The sequence below is a fragment of the Sceloporus occidentalis genome, unplaced genomic scaffold (assembly GCF_023333645.1).
Source record: "Sceloporus occidentalis isolate IW3139 unplaced genomic scaffold, rSceOcc1.0.p SCAF_6, whole genome shotgun sequence".
NCBI lineage: Eukaryota > Metazoa > Chordata > Lepidosauria > Squamata > Phrynosomatidae > Sceloporus > Sceloporus occidentalis.
The window spans coordinates 98,622,025-98,649,235 of NW_028316986.1; the positions used below are offsets into that span (position 1 = coordinate 98,622,025).

General features: G+C 39.7%; 1 protein-coding gene across 4 annotated transcripts in view; it reads left to right on the forward strand.

Annotated features, from left to right (window-relative positions):
• Window positions 1–27,211, forward strand: part of TBC1D32 (TBC1 domain family member 32) — a 111,693-nt gene that overhangs the window by 77,580 nt on the left and 6,902 nt on the right. For 3 of the 4 annotated variants that reach the window (XR_016281757.1, XM_089530485.1, XM_089530486.1), the window contains 4 exons: window positions 8,876–8,942; window positions 18,264–18,382; window positions 18,833–18,987; window positions 24,926–25,066. Coding sequence is in view for 2 of the 4 variants with exons in the window: in XM_089530485.1 (XP_089386611.1) it covers window positions 8,876–8,942; window positions 18,264–18,382; window positions 18,833–18,987; window positions 24,926–25,066 (482 nt within the window). In the remaining 2 variants the exon portion in view is untranslated. Of the gene's footprint in view, window positions 1–8,875; window positions 8,943–18,263; window positions 18,383–18,832; window positions 19,005–24,925; window positions 25,067–27,211 lie in introns of all 4 variants that reach the window. The other variant, XR_016281758.1, reaches the window with a different exon arrangement.

The following is a 27,211-nucleotide window of genomic DNA, read 5'->3' on the forward strand; positions in this document are numbered from 1 at the left end:
GTTCAGAGTGATTTCTGCAAAAGCACAAAGGAACAGATACTATGAGCTAGCTCAAAGGAGAATTTCTCCAGTCATACAATAAGACTTAATTGTGTCATAACACAATAAAAGACTAGGAGCATTTTACTGATCCCAGATACTACATCCTCATCTAGATTTGGGCAAAAATTTGAAGCAAAGAAGAATCAAAAACAGTGGGCAGATTTAGTTTAGACAAAAGAAACGAAGCAGGTGGGCATCTGATAGTTTTTGTCATGCCAACAACCTATTCATTGCAAACACATTTTTCATACAGTCAGAAAGAAGGCTATACACATAGATATCACCAGATGGCCAGTACAAAAACCAAATGCAGTTGCCCCTTCGAACTCACGAGGGATCCGTTCCAGACCCCCCCCCCCTGCGAGTTATAAATTTGTGCATATTCAAGCCCTATAGGCTTAAATGTGGTGCATGCATGCGGGGGGGGGGGGTGCCCCTCCACGGATTTTCAAGTCTGTGGATTTCAAGCCCACAGACATGAAGGGGCGACTGTAGATTATATAAAGTAAAAGAAATAAAAGATGGCAAAGTTCCATACTGATGGGCAAGACTAGACCAGGTGCCAACTGTGGCTCAGATCACGAACTACTAATATCAAAAATAAGAGTAAAACTCAAAAAGAAAACAAAACCAGTCATCGTACCAAAATATGATTTAAACAATATCTCATCAGAATTTATTGACAATATAAAGAACAGATTTGCACTACTAAGCATAATAGACTGAGAACCAGAAGAACTATGGTCTGAAGCCAGTGACATAATAAAAGGAGAATGCTGACAGACACTCTCAGTAGTCAAAAAGAGAAAGAAGAAGCCATGGATGACAGATAAAAAAGCTACAAGTAATAAAGGAAAGAGAAGCAAAACAAAAGGGAGATAGAAACAAACTAATAATCATGAATGCAAGAGTACAACGGCTAATGCGAAAGATAAAGAAAACTACTACAACAATCAATGCAAAGAAGTTGAAGACAATAACAAAAAGGGAAGAAAAGAGACCTATTCCACAAGATCCGGGAAATCAAAGGAAATTTCAGACCAAGGACCAGGATGATCCATGACAATAAAAATAACATAATTAAAGTCCAAAAAAGGAATAAAAAGACATTGGATGCAATACACAGAAGAGTTATATAACAGAGATGATAAAATGAATTACATGGAACGAAGAGTCATATGAAGATGAACCCCAAATTCTAAAAAGTGAGGTGGAAGCCGCAATAAGGGAAAAGGTGAAAAACAAATCACCAGGAACAGATGATATCCCAATTCAACTGATGCAATCCATGCTGACAGAGTTAGCTACAGTGCTAACTAACATATATCAACAGTTATGGAAAACAAAATGATGGCCAACAGTTTGGAAATGATCGATATACATCCCCATCCACAAAAAAAGAGACACAAAAGACTGCAGCAACTATAGGACCATAGCACTAATCTCCCACGTAAGCAAAATTATGCTCAAAATTCTGCAACTTAGACTCATTTTATCATATCTTTTATATAACTCTTCTGTGTATTGCATCCAACATCTTTTTATCCCTTCTTGGTCCAACCATACACGGAGAGAGAAATCCTAGAGATCCAAGCAGGGTTCAGGAAAGGAAGAGGCCACACTACAAACACATGATGGCTAATGGAGTGCATGTGGGAATTCCAAAAGAAAATCAGCATGTGCTTCATAGATTATGGCAAATCCTTTAACTGCATAAATCATGAAAGGCTATGGAATGCCCTTAAAAACATGGAAGTGTCAACACATCTGATCACCTGATGAGAAATCTGTACTCAGGACAAAAGGGTAGTATCAGAACCAAACATGGAGAAGCAGAAGATATTCAGATGTAGGGTTGCCATAAGCCAGGACCTCCAAACCGGGACAAATGTAGGACAACATATTCAAATGTAGGACCCGATTTCATAAAAATGGAGGACACACGAAAAAAATTGATGATTTTTTAAAAATGTTAATCTAAATGCATGTTTCTAAGGCATGATCAAAATGGAGGACATTTAGCATTATTCCTAGACAAAAAAATAAAAATCAAGACAGGGGTGTATATATTTAAAAATTAAAATAATGAAAAAATCAATAAAAATCAATACAGGGGTATATATATTTAATAATAAAAATAATGAGAAAAAAGCAATAATAAAAATTAATAAAATAAAAAACCAAAATAATAAAAATTAATAAAATAAAACCAAGAAATAATAAAAAATTAATAAAATAAAACCAAGAAATAATAAAAAATTAATAAAATAAAAACAAGAAATAATAAAAATTAATAAAATAAAAACATGAAATAATAAAAAATTAATAAAATAAAAACATGAAATAATAAAAAAATTAATAAAATAAAAACATGAAATAATAAAAAATTAATAAAATAAAAAACACGAAATAATAAAAAATTAATCAAGAAATAATAAAAAATAAATAAAATAAAAAACACAAAATAATAAAAATTAATAAAATAAAAACATGAAATAATAAAAAATTAATAAAATAAAAACACAAAATAAAAAATTAATAAAATAAAATAAAATAAGTATTTTATATTTTTAAAAAATAATTAAAAAAAAACACAAGGCAGACCTAATGGCCACTGACTCAGCTTTCCTCCTCCTCCGCCCCTATTCTGCCCTTCAAGGAACCCTTCCTCCGGCTCCTTCCTCCTCCTCCTCCTCCTTTTTATCAGGATGGCGCTGGCGCGCGCGCGCAAAAGGGAGCAGGGCAGGCGCGCGTATGCGGTGAGAAGCAAGGCAGGCGCACGCGCACGTGGAGGGAAGCGGGGCAGGCGCGCGTGTGTGGTGAGAAGTAAGGCAGGCGCGCGCGCGGAGGGAAGCGGGGCAAGCGCGCGTGTGCTGTGAGAAGCAAGGCAGGTGCGTGTGCTGCCGCTGGCCCTTGCTGAGGCCCGGGCAGCACGCGCCGAGGAGCCAGCAGGGGACGCGCTCCTGCTTTAGAGCCCCCTGCGCGCGCGGGCAGGAAAGCCCTGGCCTTGGCGCAGGAGGCGCGGAGGTGGCGGAGGTGTGACTGCTGCTGAGGAAGAAGGAGCTGGAGGAGGAGGTGGGTTGGCGCTGCCCATGGTCCCCCACCACTCCAGGAAGAGCAGGAGGAGGTGGGTTGGCGCTGTGGCCGGCCGCATTAGCGGCAGCGGCAATGGCCGCAGGAGCGGGCCCCAAACCGAGACCAAGGCATGGCTGAGGGCCAAACCGTTCCAGGACCGGGAGGGCCCCCCAAAAGCGGGTTTTTCCCGGCGGCTACCGGGTTATGGCATCCCTATGCAGATGACACTATAATATTAGCAGAAAATCTCCCAGACCTGCAACAACTACTAAGGAAAATCAAGGAAGAAAGCACAAAAGCAGGCTTACTGATGAACATAAAGAACATAAAGAAAACATCTTGAGGGAGAGACAGGCAGGCTAGCTTGGAAGAAGAAAAGCCCTCCCTTCAGCCTCCATCTTGAGGGAGAGAGAGGCAGACTAGCTCCACCAGGCCTGCCTGGAAGAAGAAGAGCCCTCCCTTCATCCACCATCTTGAGGGGGAGAGAGGCAGGCTAGCTCCACCAGGCCTGCCTGGAAGAAGACGAGCCCTCCCTTCATCCACCATGTTGAGGGAGAGAGAGGCAGGCTAGCTCCACCAGGCCTGCCTGGAAGAAGACGAGCCCTCCCTTCATCCACCATGTTGAGGGAGAGAGAGGCAGGCTAGCTCCACCAGGCCTGCCTGGAAGAAGATGAGCCTTCCCTTCATCCACCATGTTGAGGGAGAGAGAGGCAGGCTAGCTCCACCAGGCCTGCCTGGAAGAAGATGAGCCTTCCCTTCATCCACCATGTTGAGGGAGAGAGAGGCAGGCTAGCTCCACCAGGCCTGCCTGGAAGAAGAAAAGCCCTCCCTTCATCCACCATGTTGAGGGGGAGAGAGGCAGGCTAGCTCCACCAGGCCTGCCTGGAAGAAGACGAGCCCTCCCTTCATCCACCATGTTGAGGGAGAGAGAGGCAGGCTAGCTCCACCAGGCCTGCCTGGAAGAAGATGAGCCTTCCCTTCATCCACCATGTTGAGGGAGAGAGAGGCAGGCTAGCTCCACCAGGCCTGCCTGGAAGAAGAAAAGCCCTCCCTTCATCCTCCATCTTGAGGGAGAGGGAGGCAGGCTAGCTCCACCAGGCCTGCCTGGAAGAAGACGAGCCCTCCCTTCATCCACCATGTTGAGGGAGAGAGAGGCAGGCTAGCTCCACCAGGCCTGCTTGGAAGAAGACGAGCCTTCCCTTCATCCACCATGTTGAGGGAGAGAGAGGCAGGCTAGCTCCACCAGGCCTGCCTGGAAGAAGACGAGCCCTCCCTTCATCCACCATGTTGAGGGAGAGAGAGGCAGGCTAGCTCCACCAGGCCTGCCTGGAAGAAGACGAGCCTTCCCTTCATCCACCATGTTGAGGGAGAGAGAGGCAGGCTAGCTCCACCAGGCCTGCCTGGAAGAAGACGAGCCCTCCCTTCATCCACCATGTTGAGGGAGAGGGAGGCAGGCTAGCTCCACCAGGCCTGCCTGGAAGAAGACGAGCCTTCCCTTCATCCACCATGTTGAGGGAGAGAGAGGCAGGCTAGCTCCACCAGGCCTGCCTGGAAGAAGACGAGCCTTCCCTTCATCCACCATGTTGAGGGAGAGAGAGGCAGGCTAGCTCCACCAGGCCTGCCTGGAAGAAGATGAGCCTTCCCTTCATCCACCATGTTGAGGGAGAGAGAGGCAGGCTAGCTCCACCAGGCCTGCCTGGAAGAAGAAAAGCCCTCCCTTCATCCTCCATCTTGAGGGGGAGAGAGGCAGGCTAGCTCCACCAGGCCTGCCTGGAAGAAGACGAGCCCTCCCGTCATCCACCATGTTGAGGGAGAGAGAGGCAGGCTAGCTCCACCAGGCCTGCCTGGAAGAAGAAAAGCCCTCCCTTCAGCCACCATCTTGAGGGGGAGAGAGGCAGGCTAGCTCCACCAGGCCTGCCTGGAAGAAGATGAGCCCTCCCTTCATCCACCATGTTGAGGGAGAGAGAGGCAGGCTAGCTCCACCAGGCCTGCCTGGAAGAAGATGAGCCTTCCCTTCATCCACCATGTTGAGGGAGAGAGAGGCAGGCTAGCTCCACCAGGCCTGCCTGGAAGAAGAAAAGCCCTCCCTTCATCCTCCATCTCGAGGGAGAGGGAGGCAGGCTAGCTCCACCAGGCCTGCCTGGAAGAAGACGAGCCCTCCCTTCATCCACCATGTTGAGGGAGAGAGAGGCAGGCTAGCTCCACCAGGCCTGCCTGGAAGAAGACGAGCCTTCCCTTCATCCACCATGTTGAGGGAGAGAGAGGCAGGCTAGCTCCACCAGGCCTGCCTGGAAGAAGACGAGCCCTCCCTTCATCCACCATGTTGAGGGAGAGAGAGGCAGGCTAGCTCCACCAGGCCTGCCTGGAAGAAGACGAGCCTTCCCTTCATCCACCATGTTGAGGGAGAGAGAGGCAGGCTAGCTCCACCAGGCCTGCCTGGAAGAAGACGAGCCCTCCCTTCATCCACCATGTTGAGGGAGAGGGAGGCAGGCTAGCTCCACCAGGCCTGCCTGGAAGAAGACGAGCCTTCCCTTCATCCACCATGTTGAGGGAGAGAGAGGCAGGCTAGCTCCACCAGGCCTGCCTGGAAGAAGACGAGCCTTCCCTTCATCCACCATGTTGAGGGAGAGAGAGGCAGGCTAGCTCCACCAGGCCTGCCTGGAAGAAGATGAGCCTTCCCTTCATCCACCATGTTGAGGGAGAGAGAGGCAGGCTAGCTCCACCAGGCCTGCCTGGAAGAAGAAAAGCCCTCCCTTCATCCTCCATCTTGAGGGGGAGAGAGGCAGGCTAGCTCCACCAGGCCTGCCTGGAAGAAGACGAGCCCTCCCGTCATCCACCATGTTGAGGGAGAGAGAGGCAGGCTAGCTCCACCAGGCCTGCCTGGAAGAAGGAAAGCCCTCCCTTCAGCCACCATCTTGAGGGGGAGAGAGGCAGGCTAGCTCCACCAGGCCTGCCTGGAAGAAGACGAGCCCTCCCTTCAGCCACCATCTTGAGGGAAAGAGATTGTATTGTATTTTATGGTATTGTATTGCATTTTTGTACTGTACACCGCTGTGATCATTGCGGAATAGCGGTCTATAAATAAAATGTATTATTATTATTATTATTATTATTAATGACCATGGAGAAATTCAACCTAGACAATGAAGAAATAGAAATAGTAAAACAGTTCTCATACCTTTGATCAAACATTGATAGAAACAGGGACTGCAGCCAGGAAATCAGAAGAAAATTAAGGATGGGGAAGGAAGCTATGGGGATTATTGCACAGCCAAATAAAACATCTTACCACTGCTGAATTCAGTCTTCATTTGGGCAGCATGCTGGTGTTATCACACAGCTTTTCTCCTCAAAACCGCCATCCAAGTACAGCCTGGCTCCAATGTGGGTCCCTGAATTCGCTTCAGCAGCCATTTTTCAAAGTTGGAAAGCTCCCGATTTTGAAAAATAGCCACCGAAGCAAGTTCAGAGACCCTCATTGGAGCCAGACTCTACCTGGATGGTGGTTTTGAGGAAGAAAACTGTACGATAACACCAGCGTGCAGCCTGAATGAAGATTGAATTTGGCAGCGGTAAGATGTTTCATTTAGCTAGGCAATAATCCCCTGTTAAAGAGCTAGAAAAGATCCTAAAATGCAAAGATATACAACTGAGCACAAAAGTTAGAATCATACAAGCCATTGTATTCCCTATTACCATCTATGGATGTGAGAGCTGAACAGTTAAGAAAGTGGATAGGAAGAAAAGCAATTCGGCTGAGATGTGGTGCTGGAGAAGAGGATCCCATGGACAGCCAAAAAGAAAAAATAAATGGGTCCTAGAGCAGATCAAGCCAGAAATCTCTCTGGAAGCCAAGATGACAAAACATAGGCTGTCATACTTTGGACACATCAAGAGAAGGCACGGCTCATCGGAAAAAACAATGCTAGGAATGATGGGGGAAGTAGAAAGAAAGGAAGGCCACATGCTAGATGGATGGATTCTGTTAAGGAGATCATGGATATTAATGTACAGGAACTAAGCAGCGTCGTGGAGGATGGGAGTCTTGAATATATTTCATCTACAGGGTTGCCATGGGTCGAGATAGACTCGAGTGCAGTTAACAGCAACAAAAGGATTCTTCACATATTAGAACTTTCCCTCTGTGATTTAATACCCTGATACTGAACCAGTGTGTACAAGTATCTACTCAGTAGTAAAATATAGATATAATGTTCAGGGGATCAGTGTTCAATTCCCTGCTTGGCCATGAAAACCCTGTGGGTGACCTTGGGTGAGTCACATCCTCCCAGCTCCAGAAAACATCAACATAGGTTTGCTTTAGGGTCATTATAAGTCAGAAATTACTTGAAGGCACACAGCAACAACAAATGGGTTAACTGTAATGTAAAAAATACATGCAGTATTTATTAGCTGAAGACTGATCATTAAGAAAATGACTGGATGGGAATGTAAATATCCTTACATAGATGATCTGGTTGATATACATAATGTGATAATTGTAATGACAAGTGTTCTTGCATGTTAAAAATAGATCCATTCTAAAGTAAAAATGAACAAAAACTAAGTCCTGTTTTTTAAAAAAGCATTTACTGTATAAGGGTGCTGTAGTTGACAGTTTTCTTATGTCTGAAAAGCCATATCTACCTGCTTGAACCTGACTGGATCTTAAGATCCTCATTAGAGGGCTTTCTCTTCATCCCACTATCAGGAGTACACATAAAAGGAGGGTCTTAATGGCAGCTCCCAGGCCGTGGAATTCTCTTCCACGGGATATTTAGCTGGTCTTTCTGCTCCCCTTCCACTAGTAGGTAAATAGTTGTTGTTGTTGTTGCTGTTGTTATAGTGAGGTTTGGACAATTAACTGGTTCTGCAGAGTGGTCTTTTAAGGGTGTGTGTGCTGTACGTCTGTTCTGATTATGTTATTTAAATGTGTGTACACTGTTTTAAACTAGTGGTGTTCTAATGGCATAGGTTGTTTGATTGGCATTTTAAAAACTTTCTTATCATCAGGTTTTTAGCTGTATCTTGGGTTCTGTGTCAGGAGAAAGGGGGGATAGAAATAAAATAAAATAAATGATCCCCTGTAGATTATAGTAAATTAGGCTGCCATGCTGGGCAGAAGGTGAAGCTAAGTGAAACATAACAGCAGAGCACTCTGCTGACTTCTGTCTTCCTCAATGATTAATACTTTAAATGCTGTAGTCAATATTATTTTTGTCAAACAGTGTAGGAAATGAGCCATAAGGTTTTATTAAGTTACACGGGGAGAGCTGAACTATGAGTTAATGATTCTTTATAGCTAGCTTATCAATTAGAATGTTGGAGTTCTGTTTTTAAAAGTATTACCAGAAATAGTTAAAAATACAGTAGAGCCTTGCCTTACGCGGCTATCCGTTCCGGACCCACCACCACCACCCATGTAAGTCAAATACCACGTAAACTTGATCCCCATTCAATAGAATGGGGTTCGTGCTCGTGGCGGCACGGTGCACATGTGCCATGGGCTCACGTGCCATGTAATACATTGCAGCACGGCTTCCGTGTATGGCCATTTGCATATGGAGCGGGCGCACTGTACAGGCTTATTATCACTGTATAAACTAGATTTCACTATTTTTGGTTATATGTTTCCAAACATTTATCGTTTAAAATATATTTTAGCTCCTAAAAGCTTGCTTGGTTTTAAAAACCATATTTGTAAGTTCTACATATATTATAATAATAATTATATGAATATTTTTCCTCTGGTTTTCAGCCGATGCAAATATGGAGATAAAAAACCTTTCATCTATACAGCAGCTTGGCATTAAAACGACCATCAGGTATGCTGGTTCAAAATATTCCTCTTGAATATTTATAAAATGTTTATTTATCCATGATGTCACTTCAATTATATTGAAAGAATCACCTTACCATCAATATACAGTAGACCGTTGTTATACGCTGGAGTTTGGTTCCAAGATCCCCCGTGTATAACAGAATCCGTGGATGTTCAAGTCCCATTAAATATAACGACATAGCAAAATGGTGTCCCTTATAACAAAATGGAAAATCAAGGTTTGATATTTGAAATTATATTTTTTGGGAACATTTTAAAACCGTGGATGCTTGAATCCATGTATAAAATATCCATGTATAAGAAGGGCCAACTGTATATCAATATTAAATCTAACTACTGTATTTTTAAAAATTCTTTATTGTAAATATGTCATACATCATCTATACAAACTGCTTTGCTTTACAGACAACATCACTCATTGTGTTTAACATCAATTGATTCCTCTATCTATATACTGCACATAACGTAGTTAAAGTAAAATAAGGGGAACATGGAATAAGCAAGCAACAAAAGTTTTTCCGTTTCATTAGCTGAGTCTGATCTTATATTACTATAAAATGCAATTTCTTTACTTAAAACATTCCTCAACGCTCCTTTTTATCTATCATTATATCCAAGCAATAGGCTCATTTATAACATAAACAGCTTAAATCATCATATCTCTTTTAATATTAAGTGTGTTTTCCCAAAATTGTAATATCGGAAACCATTCCTCATTCAATTTATCTCTGGATTTATTATTGATCAGGAATGTGAGTCTATCCATTTCTCTTAATTCTTGTAATTTTAACTACTGTATTTTTATGAGGAGGTGGGAAACAATTGTTATTTTGAAGATAACAGGTACGCACCACAAAACTCTGTGTGGCTTTTGTATTTAGACAATAATTGATACATTTGTTTTGTTGTTGCTCTAGTACATTGCAGTTCAGAGAAATCACTCTTAGTATTCTTTGAATGAATATAGCAACTTGGAGATTCAAAAAAGAGGACTATGGTATGCTCAGGCAACATGAGACTAATGCAAATATATTTAAGTAGCTGTTCAGTTTTTAATGCCTACTCAGGGAGAAGGTTAATGCTAATTTATCTGTAACAAAAGTTTAGCATCTGGTTGTAGTGTAGGTTGTTCTTAGTAGTATGTGCCTTTAAGTTGTTTCCAATTTATGGTGACCTAAAGGCAAACCTATTGTGTGATTTTCTTGGCAAGATTTGTTCAAAGGGGGTTTGTCCTTGCCTTCCTCTGAGGCTGAGAGAATGTGACTTGCCCATGGTCACCCAGTGGGTTTCCATGGCCGAGCAGGAATTCAAACCTTGGTCTCTAGAGTCACCATTCAATGCTCAAACCACCACACCACACTAAATCTCACCATAGTGTACATTACTTGTAATCAAATATGTTGACTGCTTTAAAACAAATGGGACAAATCATAGAATCATAGAGTTGTAAGAGACTGCAAGGGCCATCCAGTCCAACCCCATGCCATGCAGGAACTCTCAATCAAAGCATCCCCAACAGATGGCCATCCAGCCTCTGCTTAAAAACCTCCAAGGAAGGAGACTCCACTACACTCCAAGAGAGTGTGTCCCACTGTCGAACAGCCCTTACTGTCAGGAAGTTCTTCCTAATGTTGAGGTGGAATCTCTTTTCCTGTAGCTTGCATCCATTGTTCCAGGTCCTGTTCTCTGGAGCAGCTGAAAACAAGTCAGCTCCCTCCTCAATATCACATCTCCTCAAGTATTTAAACAGGGCTATCATATCACCTCTTAACCTTCTCTTCTCCAGGCTAAACATCTCCAGCTCCATAAGTCGTTCCTCATAGGACATGGTTTCCAGACCCTTCACCATTTTAGTCGCCCTCCTTTGGACACGTTTCAGTTTTTCAACATCCTTTTTTAATTGTGGTGCCCAGAACTGGACACAATATTCCAGGTGGGGCCTGACCAAAGCAGAATAGAGTGGGCACTATTACCTCCCTTGATCTAGATACTATACTTTTACTGATGCAGCCTAAAATCACATTGGCCTTGTTAGCTGCCACATCGCACTGTTGACACATGTTCAACTTGTGGTCTACTTGGACTCCCAGATCCCTTTCACACGTAGTCTTGTTCAGCCAGGTGTCCCCCAACCTATATCTGTGCATTTTATTTTTCCGCCCTAAGTGCAGTACCTTACATTTCTCCCTGTTGAAGTTCATTTTGTTAGCTGTGGCCCAACTTTCTAGTTTATTCAGGTCATTTTGAATTTTGATCCTGTTCTCTGGATTATTAGCTATTCCTCCTAATTTGGTGTCATCTGCAAATTTGATAAGTATGCTCCCAATTCTGTCATCCAATAAGAGGGCCCTTACATCTGGTGTCCCTCAAGGAGCCATTCTGTCCCCCATGCTATTTAACATTTACATGAAACCGCTGGGCGAGATCATCCGGAGACACGGGGTGCGGTGTTATCAGTACGCTGATGACACCCAAATATGTTTCTCTGTGTCTCCGACTGAAGCAGTGACCAAGGATGGCATCTCTCCTCTAAATGCCTGTCTGGAGTCAGTAATGGGCTGGATGAGGGAAAACCGACTCAGTTTGAATCCAGAGAAAACGGAAGTGCTCGTGATAGGTTCCCCGGGTCCGGGGATGAATATTTGTCCACCTGTCCTGAATGGGGTCACGCTCCCCTTGAAAGACTCTGTTCGCAGTCTGGGGGTGCTTCTAGACTCGTCGCTCCACCTTACACCTCAGGTGGATGCGATGGTCAGGAGCACCTGTTATCAGCTTCAGTTGATACACCAGCTGCGACCCTACCTGGGCCGGGGGGACCTTGAAACAGTGGTACATGCTCTGGTGACCTCTCGGTTGGATTTCTGTAATGCACTCTACATGGGGCAACCCTTGTACCAAACTCGGAAGCTTCAACTGGTCCAGAACATGGCAGCTAGACTGGTCACTGGATCTTCCAGGACCAGCCATATAACACCTGTCTTGAAAGATCTACACTGGCAGCCTATTCGCTTCCGGGCGCAATACAAGGTGTTGGTTATTACCTATAAAGCCCTAAATGGCTTGGGCCCAGGGTACTTGGAGGACCGCCTCTCCCCATACAATCCGCCCCGCGCTCTCAGGTCAGCCGGGAAGCAACTGTTGAGAGTTCCAGACACAAAATATACTGTAACGGCTCAGAGGGCCTATTCCATCTCGGCCCCACAGCTCTGGAACTCTCTTCCCGGCGAGCTCCGCTCAGCCACCTCCCTTGACCAATTTAGGAAGGGGTTAAAAACCTTCCTTTTCAAACAAGCCTTCCCCCAGACAGTGTAATTACCTGTACTCCCCCCTAACACACTGCACATGTAAGCTGAATCAGCTAGTTTGTACGTTTTTATCCTGTATTTTAACGTTGTGTATAATTGTTTTAAATTCTGCTTTTAACTGTTTTTTATTGATGCTGTTGTTGTTGCAATTGTATATTGCACTCTGCTTGTCACCCGCTTTGATCTATTGGAAAAGCGGGTTAGAAATAAATAATAATAATTATTATTATATCCAAGTCGTTGATAAAAATGTTGAATAGCATTGGGCCCAGGACGGACCCCTGTGGGACCCCCAGACATTTTCTAGTGATGAAATGGAAACAAATGTCATGGCTAGAAAAAAAACAAACATTGACTTTCAATATAGCTATTACTAGTCTTAGAGTTAATCAAATAGGATATTGTTGTTTCCTGTTACATTTTGTGTGGACATATGAAATGTGTTTCCTAAGGCTTTGCATCTTGTTTTGTCACTTTCATGCTACAGCACATTGATACCACTTTAATTGCCATGACTCTGTCCTATACCATACTGGGATTTATAATTTGAATTTATAATTTGAAACTACTTTTCTTGGAATTTCATATGATGGTTCCATGGCAGTTTAACTGGCGTCAAAGTGTTGTAACTGGGTGGTATGGAAGACACTGTTGTTGTATTTTGCTCCTGGACAAAGTAAGTGGCAATCATCTGGCTGCATTACCCCTAATTACCTGCTTCTGATATGAACAGGGATATTCTTTGTTGAATAGTGACAAGGATTACTTTAATATGTTTGTTCATTAATGTACTTGTTCAAAATCGTCTGCAAAAATGTTTAATTCCTATAATAGAAAACAAACTAATTTATGTAGATAAAGTTCTTGGAGTCAATCAATGCACACAGTGTGGGCTTAATCTAGTGCACTGTATTCACAGTGTGTTTGTAAGCAGAGATCATCATAGAATGTAAGATTCTTGCCTACATCACTTCATGGTGAATGCACAAGGCCATTGTAAGGTATGTTAGGCCATACCTTATGTATGCCTCTCATAGCCATCTTTTTTGCCTGTTTCACCATAACATAAAATTGTGGATTACATAGGATGCCAACAAACAGCAAACTAATGCCTGAACAAATTTCTGGACATAGATTAATTATGTTTTGCTAGTGGTTTAGGTGGGATCTCCTGTTTAAATTACAAAGTGCATATTTTAGATCACACTTTTGTTCAGTGGAGGCAATAAAAGGTACTGGATTTGATAGTTTAGCTCAAAAAGACAAATTTGCTCTGTGACTGCCTTGTGATTAGAAGGTAATCTCATTTTAAATCCATATAATTCCTTGAGGTTCTGATACCTGATCCAAGAATGGAGGGGAGAGGGCACATGGATTATTAAAAAATAAAAATCTGGAGCTTTAAACAATGGTGGACAAGAAATATGCACAAGCACTTCTACTCATACTAATCTACATGTAGCTATGGATAAAAGAGAAATCTCAGGAGAAAAGAAAGGAAGGAGAAAGATCAAAATGAATAGTGGGAGAAGAAAAGGGGAAGGAGGAAGAGAAAGGTAGAAGGGAGGGGAGGAGAAAGCAGAGGTTGGGGAAAAAACCCTAAGTAATAAATATCTATGTCATGGTTGGATTTTGTCATGCCAGAATTTATATGAAGAGAAGGCCTAAAGGTAAAATCCATAATAAAATAAAATAAAATAATTATAAAAATTAGACTTCAAAATTAATTAAATTTCATCTTTTAGAAACAGCTCTCAACACTTTAGTTGTCATTAAGCACCAGAAGCTAGTCCAGACAAGATGACTATGTTCTTAATAGAATCCTGTAACTCCATGACATCTACTATACATGCTTCTCTGTTTTTTTTAAATTTATTTTTATTATTTTCTACTTACAACACCATACAATCACATCACATTATATCATCAAAACAACATAAATTTACAAGTGGCAAATAAACAAACAACACATTTACACACCACTTACAATCTATTTAAAATTACATATAACATCCAATTAACTTCCTACTGCCTGGTCTCCTTCCTTATTTTGTTATTTTTGTTTTGATGTATCTTTACATTGTTTGCCAAATACTTTTCTTCACATAAATTCTTAGTCTCCTTCTTTCACTTTTAGCTTTATTCTTTTCTCATATTCTTTCTCCATCCCTATGTTAAAATTCCTTTGAGTAAAACATCTTTATTCTTGGCTTTTGATCTTGTTAATTTAAATCAAACAATAATACTTAATTTTTTTTTTACTTTACTAAAGCGTCTTACTTTATCCATAGCCATTATATCTTTTCAAAATGACATCTTATTTATTCATAATATCATAACATTCAACCATTTTTTCTTTAATAAAGCATAAAGTAGCTGCCAGTCTTTTTTAATAGTTTCTTCATTTTTATCCTTCAACCAACATGTCAATCTATCCATTTCTGCCACTTCATACATCTTAATTAACCATTTGTTCATCAACGGAGCATATTTAGATTTCCATTCCTTAGCGTAGACGATTCTTGCACAGGCAAATAAATAAAACAATAACTTTCGATATTGATTTTTTAATTCATCACTAATCATACCCAATAAGTAAATTTCGGGCAGAAATGATATCTGGATTTTTAATTCCATTGTTATTATTCTGTGTAGACCCAGCCAATATTGTTTTGCTATGTCCCATGTCCACCACATGTGGTAGTATGTGCCAGTCGTTTTCTTACATTTCCAGCACTCTGGATTTGCTCCTTTATACATATATGAAATTGTTTGAGGTGACAAATGCCACCTATATGTCATCTTATATATATTTTCTTTCAATTCCTGATTGGCTGTATATTTTAAACCTTTAGTCCAGATATATTCCCATTTTTTGTAATCTAAGTTGTATCCCATATTCTGAGTCCATCTCACCATGCTCTGCCTGATACTTTCTTCTTCGGTTTCCCAAGTCAGTAACATTTTATATAGTCTCATAATTTCTTTTTTCCCCCTTACTTATTATTACTTCCCATTCTGTTTTTTGACTCTGAATTCCTATTAATTTCCTATCCATTTCCCATCTTTCTTTCAGTTGCCTGTACAAATACCAGTGACACCTTATGCCAATTTCCTCTAACTCCCTTTGAGATTTTATCTCTAATTCACCTTGTTTTTCTTCTAAAAAATCAGCATATCTAAGCCATTTTATTTTGGAAATGCCTTCTTTTCCGAAAAAGGCCTCATGTGGTGAACAACTTTGGGGGATTTTACTACATAATCTTGGTTTTAGTCTTTCCCAAACTTTTAACATTGCTCTCCTTAATATATGATTCTTACAATCTTTATGTATTTTTTCCTTATTGTAAAATAAGTACCCATGCAGACCAAATCTTAATTTATCTTTTTCCAAATTTAACAATTTTTCATCTTCCAAAGTTAGCCAATCTGCTAACCACAAAATACTGTTGCGAAGTAATAAATTTTTAAATTTGGCAGACCCATACCACCTCGACTCTTAACATCACAGAGTATCTTCATTTTAATTCTGGCTCTTTTTCTATTCCATACAAATTTTACAATATCTTTTTGCCATATGTCCAATGGTTTGAAAACATGCAGTATCAGCAATGTCTGAAAGTAAAACAAGATTTTAGGTAACACATTCATCTGAATTACCGATATCCTTCCCATCAAGGACAACTGAATTTCCCCCCACCTATCCAAGTCTTTCTTTATATGTCCCCACACCTTCTCATAATTATTATGGAATAGATCAACATTTTTATTTGTTAAGGTGACTCCCAGATATTTGCTCTTCTTTACAACTTTGAACCCACATTGGTCTTCTAATTGTTTTTTTCTCTTTTTCATTCATATTCTTTATCAACATCGTTGTCTTGTCTTTATTCACTTTTAGACCTGATATTTTTCCAAAATCCATCAATATTTCCGCCAAAGTATCTACACAGCTGTTAGGGTTGGTGTATACAGTGGACCCTTGTTATACGCTGGGGTTTGGTTTCAAGATCCCCCATGGATAACAAAATCTGTGGATGCTCAAGTCCCATTAAATATAAAGACATAGCAAAATGGTGTCCCTTATAAAATATGGAAAATCAAGGTTTGATATTTGAAATTCATACTTTTTTGAACATTTTCAAACAGTGTATGCTTGAATCCGTGTATAAGAAATCCGTGTATAAGAAGGGCTGACTGTACTAGATGAGAATTCATAGTGCTCTTGCTTAAAAATCGCACCATGGTTTAAGAGAAGAAAGTGTCCCTTTAGGTATGTAGAACGCACACCCTTTCAAAGTCACTAGCAACCCCATGAATTTTGCATGAAATATATAACAGGAATTTATTGCTTCCCTCCAGTTATTTCTCATAGGAAGAAGTGCCTTTTAAAGAGTTCTTGTTCTTAGCCTCACTCTTTAAAACATTTATAACGTAGGCTGCTATTTTGTCAGTTTGTTCTAGTGTGAGTAATGAAGCAATGCAATGTATATACTTATTAAAATGATGCTATAGCAGATGTTTAAATAAATTCATATTAATCATGTTGAAGCCAACTAATCTTCCTCTTCATCCTTGAACACGTTCATTCATTTAGTGAAACCATGAATACTACCATGTTTATATTTTATTTGTATTTCCTTGAATGACCTCAATCATTCTAATCCATTAATTCAGCATATTGTCCTTTTAAATCTTAGGCTAGGAATAAGGGGGTGAAATGTATGTCTTTTGCATGTCCTGTTTCATTATTGTTGCTTATAGAAGGCAGTTTTGTGAAACCTGGTCATGTATATTTTCCCATTTTCTTCTTTGCCTCCCCAAGCTCTAGTATATCCACAAAGAATCCAAATGATATATCTTGCTTTTTCAAATAGTTTTATTTCTTCATGCTGTAGCTCTTCATTTGTTTTATTTTATTTTCTATTAATTTAATTGAATTTAATTTATTATATTGAAAGAACAGATTGGGGCACATGATAGCATCAGGTTAGTAGAATTGTTTTGACAGTTTGCATTGGAAAATGCATCACAGTATTGTTGGTTGTGCCACATCTTGATGTTTTGCTTTCAGGAATGACCATGTGCATAATTCAGGTAGCTGAGAAAGGCACATTGAGTCTACACATGCATCCACGTATATGATGGCTGGAGAAAGTGCCAGGGTTCAAAAAACAGAAATAATTTGGCTTTTTTCATTGTGCAGTAAATTATGCCTGTTTACATTTTTGTCATACTCTAGTTGTAGATGGGAATTTGCAACCTAATGTGCATTCAACTTCTTTTGCCATCTGCTGTCCATTGATACCCTCTCCACTGAAGTTGGAAAGTTTGGTATTACAGTGTTTCTTAGTGTAACAGCAATACCCAAACTGTACATTGAACTTATTACATTACTGGAGGTTATCTGTAGTGGAGAGAATAATTTTATCAAGGTAGTGAATGATTTGAGGTTTTTAAAACCTTTTGTGTCTTACAGAAATTACTAGCATCTCTGTGTCATGTTCAAGACATAAAATGTGGCGACCTCTGAATAAAGTATGAAAATAAGACAAGTTTACAAAAATCATGTCACTCTATGAGCTTGGTTTAACTGTTTTTAACCAGTAATTGGTGGGCATTGAAAATAATATGAGATGTGATATAGTTGAGAGTCCAGGAAAAAAAGTTAAAAATACTATTGGGCTGGTGTAGCACTTCCTGAACACAAGATATTGACTTCTGTAGAACATAGTGATACAGGATTACATAGTATTACTTGGGCTGAAAAAGCTTGCAAAGTCAGAAAGAAGTAGCTGCGGACATATTTCTAAGTGAAGATTTGTTCTAAATATAACATCTGTTCTAAATATAATATACTGCTTCCTTAGAGGACACTGCCTCCAATGGGGTACAAATTACACTAATATCTGAAGTGCTCTGGTTGGTAAAAAAATATTTAAGTGAAAATGTGTTTTGCTTCTGATTGAAGCTTGTGTTTTTTATTTTAATTTCTTTAGTTATGGTAAACATTTGAACCTCCTAGGAGAAAATGCTGAAAATGATCTTTCCCAAGTACTAATGAATTGTGAGAAATATTTGAAACAACAACAACATGTGTTCATAGAGACATCATTACGTATCCTTTTATAAAGCTGTTAGTTTTCACCATGTTTTTAGTCAGTATAATCATCTAAATAATTGTTCCTGTGTTCTCATGAATTTTAAGATAGCATGTTGATAAAACTTATCCTTATATATGCAAGAACTTCATGTAATGTTCTTTATTATATAGTTCAAAAATTGCTCTTTAATCCACACTTTTATTTCTGCCTACAGTTGTACCTATAATTATTTCTGTATTTATTGTAGTATAGAAAACAGATCAATATGCATGTTCTACAAATACATACTTGTGTTTAGCAAGAACCATGAAAAGATGTGTGTGATCATATGTGTATAGTTTGACATAATGGTATATATGATAGCCTCTGTCTTTTCCCCCCAAATTGCTAAAATAGCTTAAGAATTTGTGGTTGCAAGGGTTTTTAATACTTAGTGAATAAGTTTCCTTAACATATATCATCAGGTGGTCTGGAGGGAGGATATGCAAGCTATGATTGGTTTGCAGCTTCCATATTTCTAATAATGATGGGAGATAGGGAAAAAACATCAACATTTCTCCAGCAGTTCTCACATCTTCTTGTTTCAGCATTCCTTTGGATACCCCGGCTGCATCGTTCTGTAAGACTTCAAAAGAGGTTTCAGCTTGATAAAATTGCTTTGAACATTTTAAATGAATGTTTATTAATTCAGAAGTTTCTTTTTTTAAAAAAAATATTTCACTTAAAGCTTTTCTAAGTGTTTGCCATGTAAAATTTCTCTCCAAAATATATGGATTTGACATCTGTTGAAATGGTTGCAGGTGGCAAGGGAAAACAGCTAGACTGATACCATGGTAGTGTTATTGAATTTTAAAGTGAGCAATAAAATACACTTTATTAGTAGTGTTAAATTCTGTGTGTAGGCAGAGAGAAATATTGAATGGCCTTTTTATTATTATTGCCTTGTACAGGCTTATTCTTTAGATTATTAGCTTTTGTTTATTGTCAAGTCATCAAATGACACAAATTAGCAATGTTATACATAAAAATAAGAAGTCAGTTTGTGTTGTCAGTACTGGCCACTTGTACTTGTCAGTACTGGCCTTGTTTTGGCAAATGGTTAGTTTAGTTAAACATTATTCTTTAACATAAATGATCATAAATTTAAATTAAATTCTAATATGCTTAATTTTTAATATCGCCTCATATTTTCTGTCAACTTGCCATATAGAAAGCTAAATGTATCAGAATGGCCAGTGTAGTTTTCCACTTGTTGAAAGGTCTGCATTCTCAGAACATGTCCTTAATCCTAGATTTCTTAAGTGATCAGAAAAATCCCTCCTGTATTGGTAGTAGCCACAGCTTTTTCACTGTTGAACATCTCTGCTGCAGTCTTACCATATGTACTTGACTATAAGTCAGCCTCATGTATTAGTTGAGGGCAAATTTTGAAGCCAAAATTAATTGATTTTGATGTGGCCCATGGATAAGTCAAAGGTAAAGCTTAGGGGCATGTAACAAAGGATGTAAAAAACAATAAAAAGAAAAATACTGCCAAAGAGCTTACAAAATTCCAGTTGGCATAACTGTTTGGGCTCACCCTAAAAGTTTGTTGAAGGGAAGCTGTGTGATACAAGGCACAGGTGGGGCTGGGAAAACATGCACATTTCAAAAAGGATGAAGAGACAAACAAAAGAAGATGGTGACTACATTAGCACTGATTACAGCCTTTAACTTTAATGCAATAACTTTGCCTGATTTTAACTCAGGAAAGTTAACAAACATACACAAATGCCTTATTCAGATCCTTCAAAATCCAATTCCTCTTGGTGCTCCTTTTCGAAGTGCCCAAAAGCTGCCACAGCTGCCATTTTCACACTCAGAAGTTCCCATTCAAAAAGGTCAGAAGTGGAACCATGACAGAGAGAACAGAGGGTGTTGGTGCTTCTTTTAGGTGCTCCCGGGACATAACCTCTTACCTTTCACCACTCTACTCAGAGGCAAAGAGGATTCCCCCTTTTTAAAACAATATAGTATTTACATTGGCCCATGGATATGTCAACCCAGCTTTTTGGGGTCAATTTCTAATCATGTTTATGAATATATATAGTATGTAGATTTTGATACTTCACTTCAGTCACTTCTTTAAGAGTCAGATCAAGCATAATACAGACCTCAGAACATCAGTCGTTGAATTAAAAAAAAACTTCAAAGAGAGCTTAGAAAGATAAACAGCAGAACTGGGATATTTGAAACAGATTTAAAATTACTTTTAAAAGCAGTTTGAATCACAATTGTATCTCTAAACATCTTTTTCTTTGCTTCAAGCTCTGAACATATACTTGCTCCCACGTGACTATGGCACTGTGTGAGATACTCTCTGTCCACACATGATTTCTGCAATTTAAATCAGCCCATCAAAGCTGCTAGTTTTCCACAAAGGAGAAAATAGGAACTTTTTCTTTCCCCTTTGCCCCTCCTCCCCCCCATGACTTTAAGAGGGTTAAATTAAGAAAACGAAATAGGGTAAGGTAAAAAGCCTTCTCCAGCACCAGTCCAAATAAGGATCTGTCTTTCATTGTTCATAAGCAATGGAAAAGGTTTCAGGATATCTGACATGAATCTTACTTTAGTTTGTTCTAGGATGCCTTAGAAAAAGTCGGAGCATTACACCTGTAAGTGCTCTAGGGTGTCAGATAAGGCCTTAAGAAAGAAGGCTTTTAACTAGTCCTGAGCAAATTACCAAAGAAAATATTATCGGTCTTTTCCAACTCTATGATTCTATCTGTGTCATGCAAATTTAGCAAACGAGATTAGATAATGTAGTTTTACTCTTTGTGCATCAGTAAACAGCCTTTCATTTGAATGGAAACCTTCATGCCATTCATATTTATAACATAACCTGTTTACTTCTGAATCCCATCTATCAATTGTCTTCCCCCTCCAGCTAAAAGTGTGTGTGTGTATCATTATCAGCCAATCTAGAAACATGACCAGAAATATTACCAAGTCATCCATGCAATGATCTCTGGAAAAATACACTTCATACTTTAAAATATTGCTGTTCTAAATCTAACATTAATCTTACTTAGACTAGGCCCACTGAAATAAGTAGACTTGTTTGTCATAATTGGATTGTCAGATATCCCTTACTGTAAAGGATGTTCCTTATTTAAGGGCCAGAAAGCTTGTCCTTTACATGACTGGCAGGTGTTTTATTATAAGGGGTTGCCCCCTATGTGTGGGTTCTTTTCGTCTTCTGCTGTTGGAGTTTATTGATGAAACTGGGTTTAATAACCACCCACTACAGTGTCTGTAAAAAAGGCTTAGAAAAGTGAAAAGAGGGAGGGGGGCTAGCAGAATCACATTAATCCCACTAAATTACCAATTTGTAAAAAATGCCAAAAATCAGCTAATATAGTGAACCACAAATTACAAAAACTGGCTAAATCATCCACAGGAACTTGTTTCGCAGGAAATGAAGATTTTTTTTTTTAAGTTACGCTTGCTCAGCCTGAGAGGATGGCAAACCCCCTCTGAAGAAACATGCCAAGAAAACCCTGTGATAGATTTGCCTTAGAGTCACCACAAATTAGAAATGACTTGAAGACAAACAAACAGTTGAAGAGAATGTCATAGATATAGTATATCTTGATTTAAGTAAGGCCTTTGACAAGTTTCCCCATGACATTCTTGCAAACAAGCTTGTAAAATGTGGGTTAGACATGGCATAAAACCTGCCCTCAACTTATACATGAGGTTGACTTATAGTCAAGTACATATGGTAAGACTGCAGCAGAGATATTCAACTGTAAACAAGCTGTATATTCCCTTCATCTATCAATATTCCCTTCATCTATCAAGCTAGTAATTTTATTTTAAAAAGAGGTCTTGATCCCTGTCCTTTTTGGTGGGTCATACAGGGAGGAGGAGCACTTAGATTTCAACTATGAAGTTGAAGGGTTTCATGGCCAGCATCCAGTTTTTCACGTGTCCAGTTCTGGCACTACAATTCAAAAAGGATGTTGAGAAACGGGAGTGTGTCCAAAGAAGGGCGACTAAAATAGTGAAGGGTCTGGAAACCATGCCCTATGAGGAACAACTTAGGGAGCTGGAGATGTTTAGCATGGAGAAGAGAAGGTTAAGGGGTGATATGATAGCCCTGTTCAAGTATTTGAAGCGATGTCATATTGAGGGAGCAAGCTTGTTTTCTGCTGCTCCAGAGAACAGGACCCAGAACAATGGGTGCAAGCTACAGAAAAAATATTCCACCTAAACATTAGGAGAACCTCCCAATAGTAAGGGCTGTCCAACAGTGCAACACACTCCCTCAGGGTGTGGTGGAGTCTCCTTCTTTTGAGGTCTTTAAAGGGTTTAAAGGCTGGATGGCCATCTGTCGGGAATGCTTTCATTGAAAGGTCCTGCATGGCAGAAGGTTGAAGTGGATGGCCCTTGTGGTCTCTTCCAACTCTGATTCTATGAAAGTCTGCTTTTGTTTTTACTATTTTCATTCATACTCATTATTAAAGCAGGGAGGAGATCTTGAGAGAGGGCTTTAGTTTTAAAAAGAAATAAATAGTTCAGCTGGAGGTTGCTTCTCAACAGTATTACAGGAACTATGAAGCAGTTATCTCCTCACCTTCCCACCAGGGCCCTCCGTTCTGGTAGTCAAGGTCTGCTGTCCCAGCCCAGGATTTCCTCTGCCCCATCCCGGATTCGCCCCTTTTCACTTGCTGCCCCTCGCTCCTGGAACCTTCTTCCCCCACAAGCAAGAGCCATCACTTCTTTAACCAGCTTCAAAACGGAGTTGAAAACCATCCTGTTCAGAGAAGCCTTCCCAGGCATTGCATAATTGTTGCTTACTATTTGATGTTCTTTTGGTTCCTGTTTATCAAACCATTTCCTGTATTGCTATGTACTGTATATGCATTATCCTACTTGAGAGTATGTATTTTCCCTGGAAGATTAACCATCCATTATGAAGCCAAGCCCTCCCTCCAGTCCATCTGCCTTGGTCCAGGCCTCGGAGGTAGAGAGGAACTGCTGGACCTCTTACGTTTCCCCTCCACCTTTCCCTTCTTCTCCTTCTGTGTCATGTCTTTTTAGATTGTAAGCCCGAGGGCAGGGATCCGTCTAGCTAAAAAGATTGCATGTACAGTGCTGTGTAAATTTACAGCGCTTCATAAATAAAGGTTAATAATAATAATAATAATAATAATAATAATAATCTGGCAACTATATTTCCAAAGCACTCCAGAATTAAATAGCTGAGGAAGAGGAATGCTCCCCCCTCAGTCAATATGTTGCTTCTCAGAAAACTGAACAATGTTTGCTTTATAAACTATTTTATAAGACCATTAGAGGTCAAAGCAATATTTGAGATCTGGTGGAGAATTTTAATTCTCTCCAGAGTCCAGAGTTATGGTACCTTATAGTATATTCATGCTGTTTCCGGTAAAAAAAGAGAGAGAGAGACTTTCTCATTCATTGCACTTTCAGAAATAACTGAAATCATAGGCCACACTGACTGTACAGACAATCCAAAAATTGTTTGAGACTGCAACACTTTTGTAGTCAACAAAATCACTGGTTCAGTGTGCAAAGTCTTAGAGGTACATGCCAGTATTCCTTGTAGTGCCATAGTACATGGTAGCATTCAGGCCTTAGTTTTTATGAAGCTGTATAATCTGAATTTTTCTGTAGTAGCACCCTCTGTGACACTACCAGGGATCCTGGGACGTACATATTGGAATGCGTAATGCAGCTGCTTTGTGACAGTAAAATGTCACTTTGGTCTTGACAAAACTATGTCTCACATTGTAAGTTACTCCTCCCTTCATGTACGTTGGCAAATTTATACCAATTTCTGTGTATACCATATGTTCACCTCCCATGTCCCCTGTCTCCAAGTGTCCCAAACCTCGGGAAAAGATCTCCAGGGGGCTAAGAAGGAAAACTGAAAGTCCTGTTTCATAGAAAGAAGGTTAGAATCCAAGTATGTGTATGCATAGGACTGTTGTCATTTCTCTTTTTGATATATATATTGCTGCTTCTCTTTTTGATATCTAACAACTTCGGGGACTACAGATGACATACTGTGGACCCTTGGTTTCTACTGGGGTTTGGTTTTTAAATTTTAAAAAATTGTGAATATTTTCGAACTGTGGTTGGTTGAATCCATGGATGCAGAATCTGTTGATACGGTGGTTTGCCTGTATAAGAAAACCCAAAACTGATAGGAATTTCAAGTGGAATAGTGTGCAGTGCTTAACTATTTCCACAAGACAAATTATCTGTTCAGCCTTTTTCACTCCCTATACAAACTCCCCCTGTGGCTATGTAAAAATGTTTGCATATTCATTTGATCAAATACTGAAGAAGACACTAATACTGAAGAAATGTAACTAACTTTTTTCTATTACATTTTGGAAATATTTTCTTGGTTCATTAGCACCAATCAAGACTCCCTGGTAAATCTTTCACTGCCAACTGGTTTCTGAAGTAAAGGAAGGAGAAAGTAATGTGCTTCTTCAAAAGCTGTCAGGATCTTTTTAATGTTTTTGTTTTCCCTTGTTCAGATCCACCTGCCTCTTGATACAGCAATGTCTGGCATCCATCCAGTCTATTTTTGCAGTGCACATTATGTTGAGATGTTACTGAAGGCCGAGTTGCCACTTGTGTCTTCTGCTTTCCATATGTCTGGTTTTACTTCATCACAGGTAATATTAAAACTATTCCAAAGAATTTTTTAAATGGTTGCTTTGGCTTCAGCGGTAAGAGAAATTACTGCATAAATCTTATCAAAGCAACAGCTTCTGCAATACTGCAATTCATTACATGACTATGAAGAAGTGTCCCATTGAGTTCATTGAGGCTTATTCTCTTGAATGTGAATACACTGTATAGAGTTACAACTGATGTAATTTCTTGTCTTAATATAAGTACTAGAGCTCAAAATCAAGGTGTAGTTCTCTTAGTATTGTAGTAAAAAAGATAATATTGCCAAAATATCTTAAAACATACAGGAGTGGATTTTTGAAGCAGAGTTTCCAAGGATAACAGATAAGTAGACTGCAGTTTTGAGAATGTCAAAAAATTATTGATCTAGCCCTATTAATTGATCCAAAGTATACATTCCACAATTATCTTATTTCTTCCAAAACTCTTTCTCAGTCTCCATATTAGTATTATCCCATAGAGTTAATTTAGCATAACAAAATACATCAAATTGTACTTGACAAGCTATTGTGTGCAAGACCACCCTGGCAGAAGAAACTGAAGGTATCAGTAACCCTTTCTTCGTCAAATGGAAAGCAGTCTAATCAGAGGGCACCATCCTAAGAGAGTTTAAGCAAACAGAGGTGCCAAGTATGTCGAGTCTAAAATCACCCAAGCAAAGGGTATCAGGATAGGGTATATTTACAATGATTTGAGTTAAGAGATATGTCTTAAACGGCAAACTCAGATTGAGAAAATTAAAACCACTTTCAAAAATGATATCCTTTAACTGAATGTACTGTTCATCAGTAGTCAGGTACATAAGACAGAAAACTTAATTGTGTTTAGGAATGAGATTTCCTTCTGAGTAAAAATGCTTTTGTTTGAGTCATATGTCTACATACTAGGGGCTGAGAAACAAAAGTTTAATTGTGGGCTACCCCATGAATAGGGCTTTCTCAGAATTCTCTTCCATCAACTATCTGATGATTTCTGAAACATTGGTCTTTCCTACACCCTCTAAAATTGCTTCAACGATTGAAAGAGGCACATGAGGGAGGAATAAGGCCTTAAATAGCCTACCACCCCACCTCCATCATGTGCTGCATTCAGGCATCCTGTGCCCCACACAAAGCCTCCTTGTCTTTGACCATGAAAGTCATCAAATGAGTAATCTCCCCTGCAACTTTTGTTGCCACACTGGTCCAGGTATTTAGGGGCAAAACAGACAAGCATAATAAACCTGTTTCCAGGTGGCTTGGCAACGTGGTGATGACATAACACATCCTGAAGTCACCCAAAAGCCACCCCAAACCAGAAAAGCCGCTCTGAAAAGGAGTGGTAAAAAAACAGCTGCTTTTCAGAGCACTGTCTGGGAACACAGTGACAAGGCAGATTGGTGCCGTGTGCATCTGTTTGCCGCAGCTCTGGCACAAGCATCTCTAGGGTGGCCCCAGTCCACCCTTTTTGGACGATCTGTTTCGCCCCTAATTCTCCGAAACACTTGTCTTTCCTACACCCATTAAAAATGCATCTATTTGTACAAACCTTTGAAAAATAAGCAAGTGTTAGATTTGCCTTTGCTTCTATTTTATTGCCTTTGTTGTATTCTAGCGGATACTTGAAATGTGATAAATTATTTTAGAGTCCCAATTTTAGATATATATATAGTTTGTTTTTTTAACTGTCTTAAAAAAAACCAGCTGCTTTGAGCTCTTAGTAAGAAAGGAGCCCTGGTGACGCAGTGGTTAATGCCTGTACTGCAGCCACTTACAAACCATAAGGCTGCGAATTCAATACCAGCAAAAGGGTTCAAGCTCGACTCAGGCTTGCATCCTTCCGAGGTTGCTAACCTGAGTACCCAGATTGTTGGGGGCAATTAGCTTACACTTTGTAAACCGCTTAGGGAGTTCTTAAGTGCACTGGTAAGCGGTATAGAAATGTACTTGCTATTGCTATAAATCCAAGGTGTAATAACTGCAATAATTTTAATTACTGTTACTGATTTAATGCACAGCTAAACAAAATGTTCTGCAAGTGATTTAAATTTTTTTTAATTGTATTTTTGAACTCAGTTTCTCAATTCATTTAATTTTTAAAATATTTATACCCTGCTCTGTTTCACAAGATCCCAGGGCAGCATACTT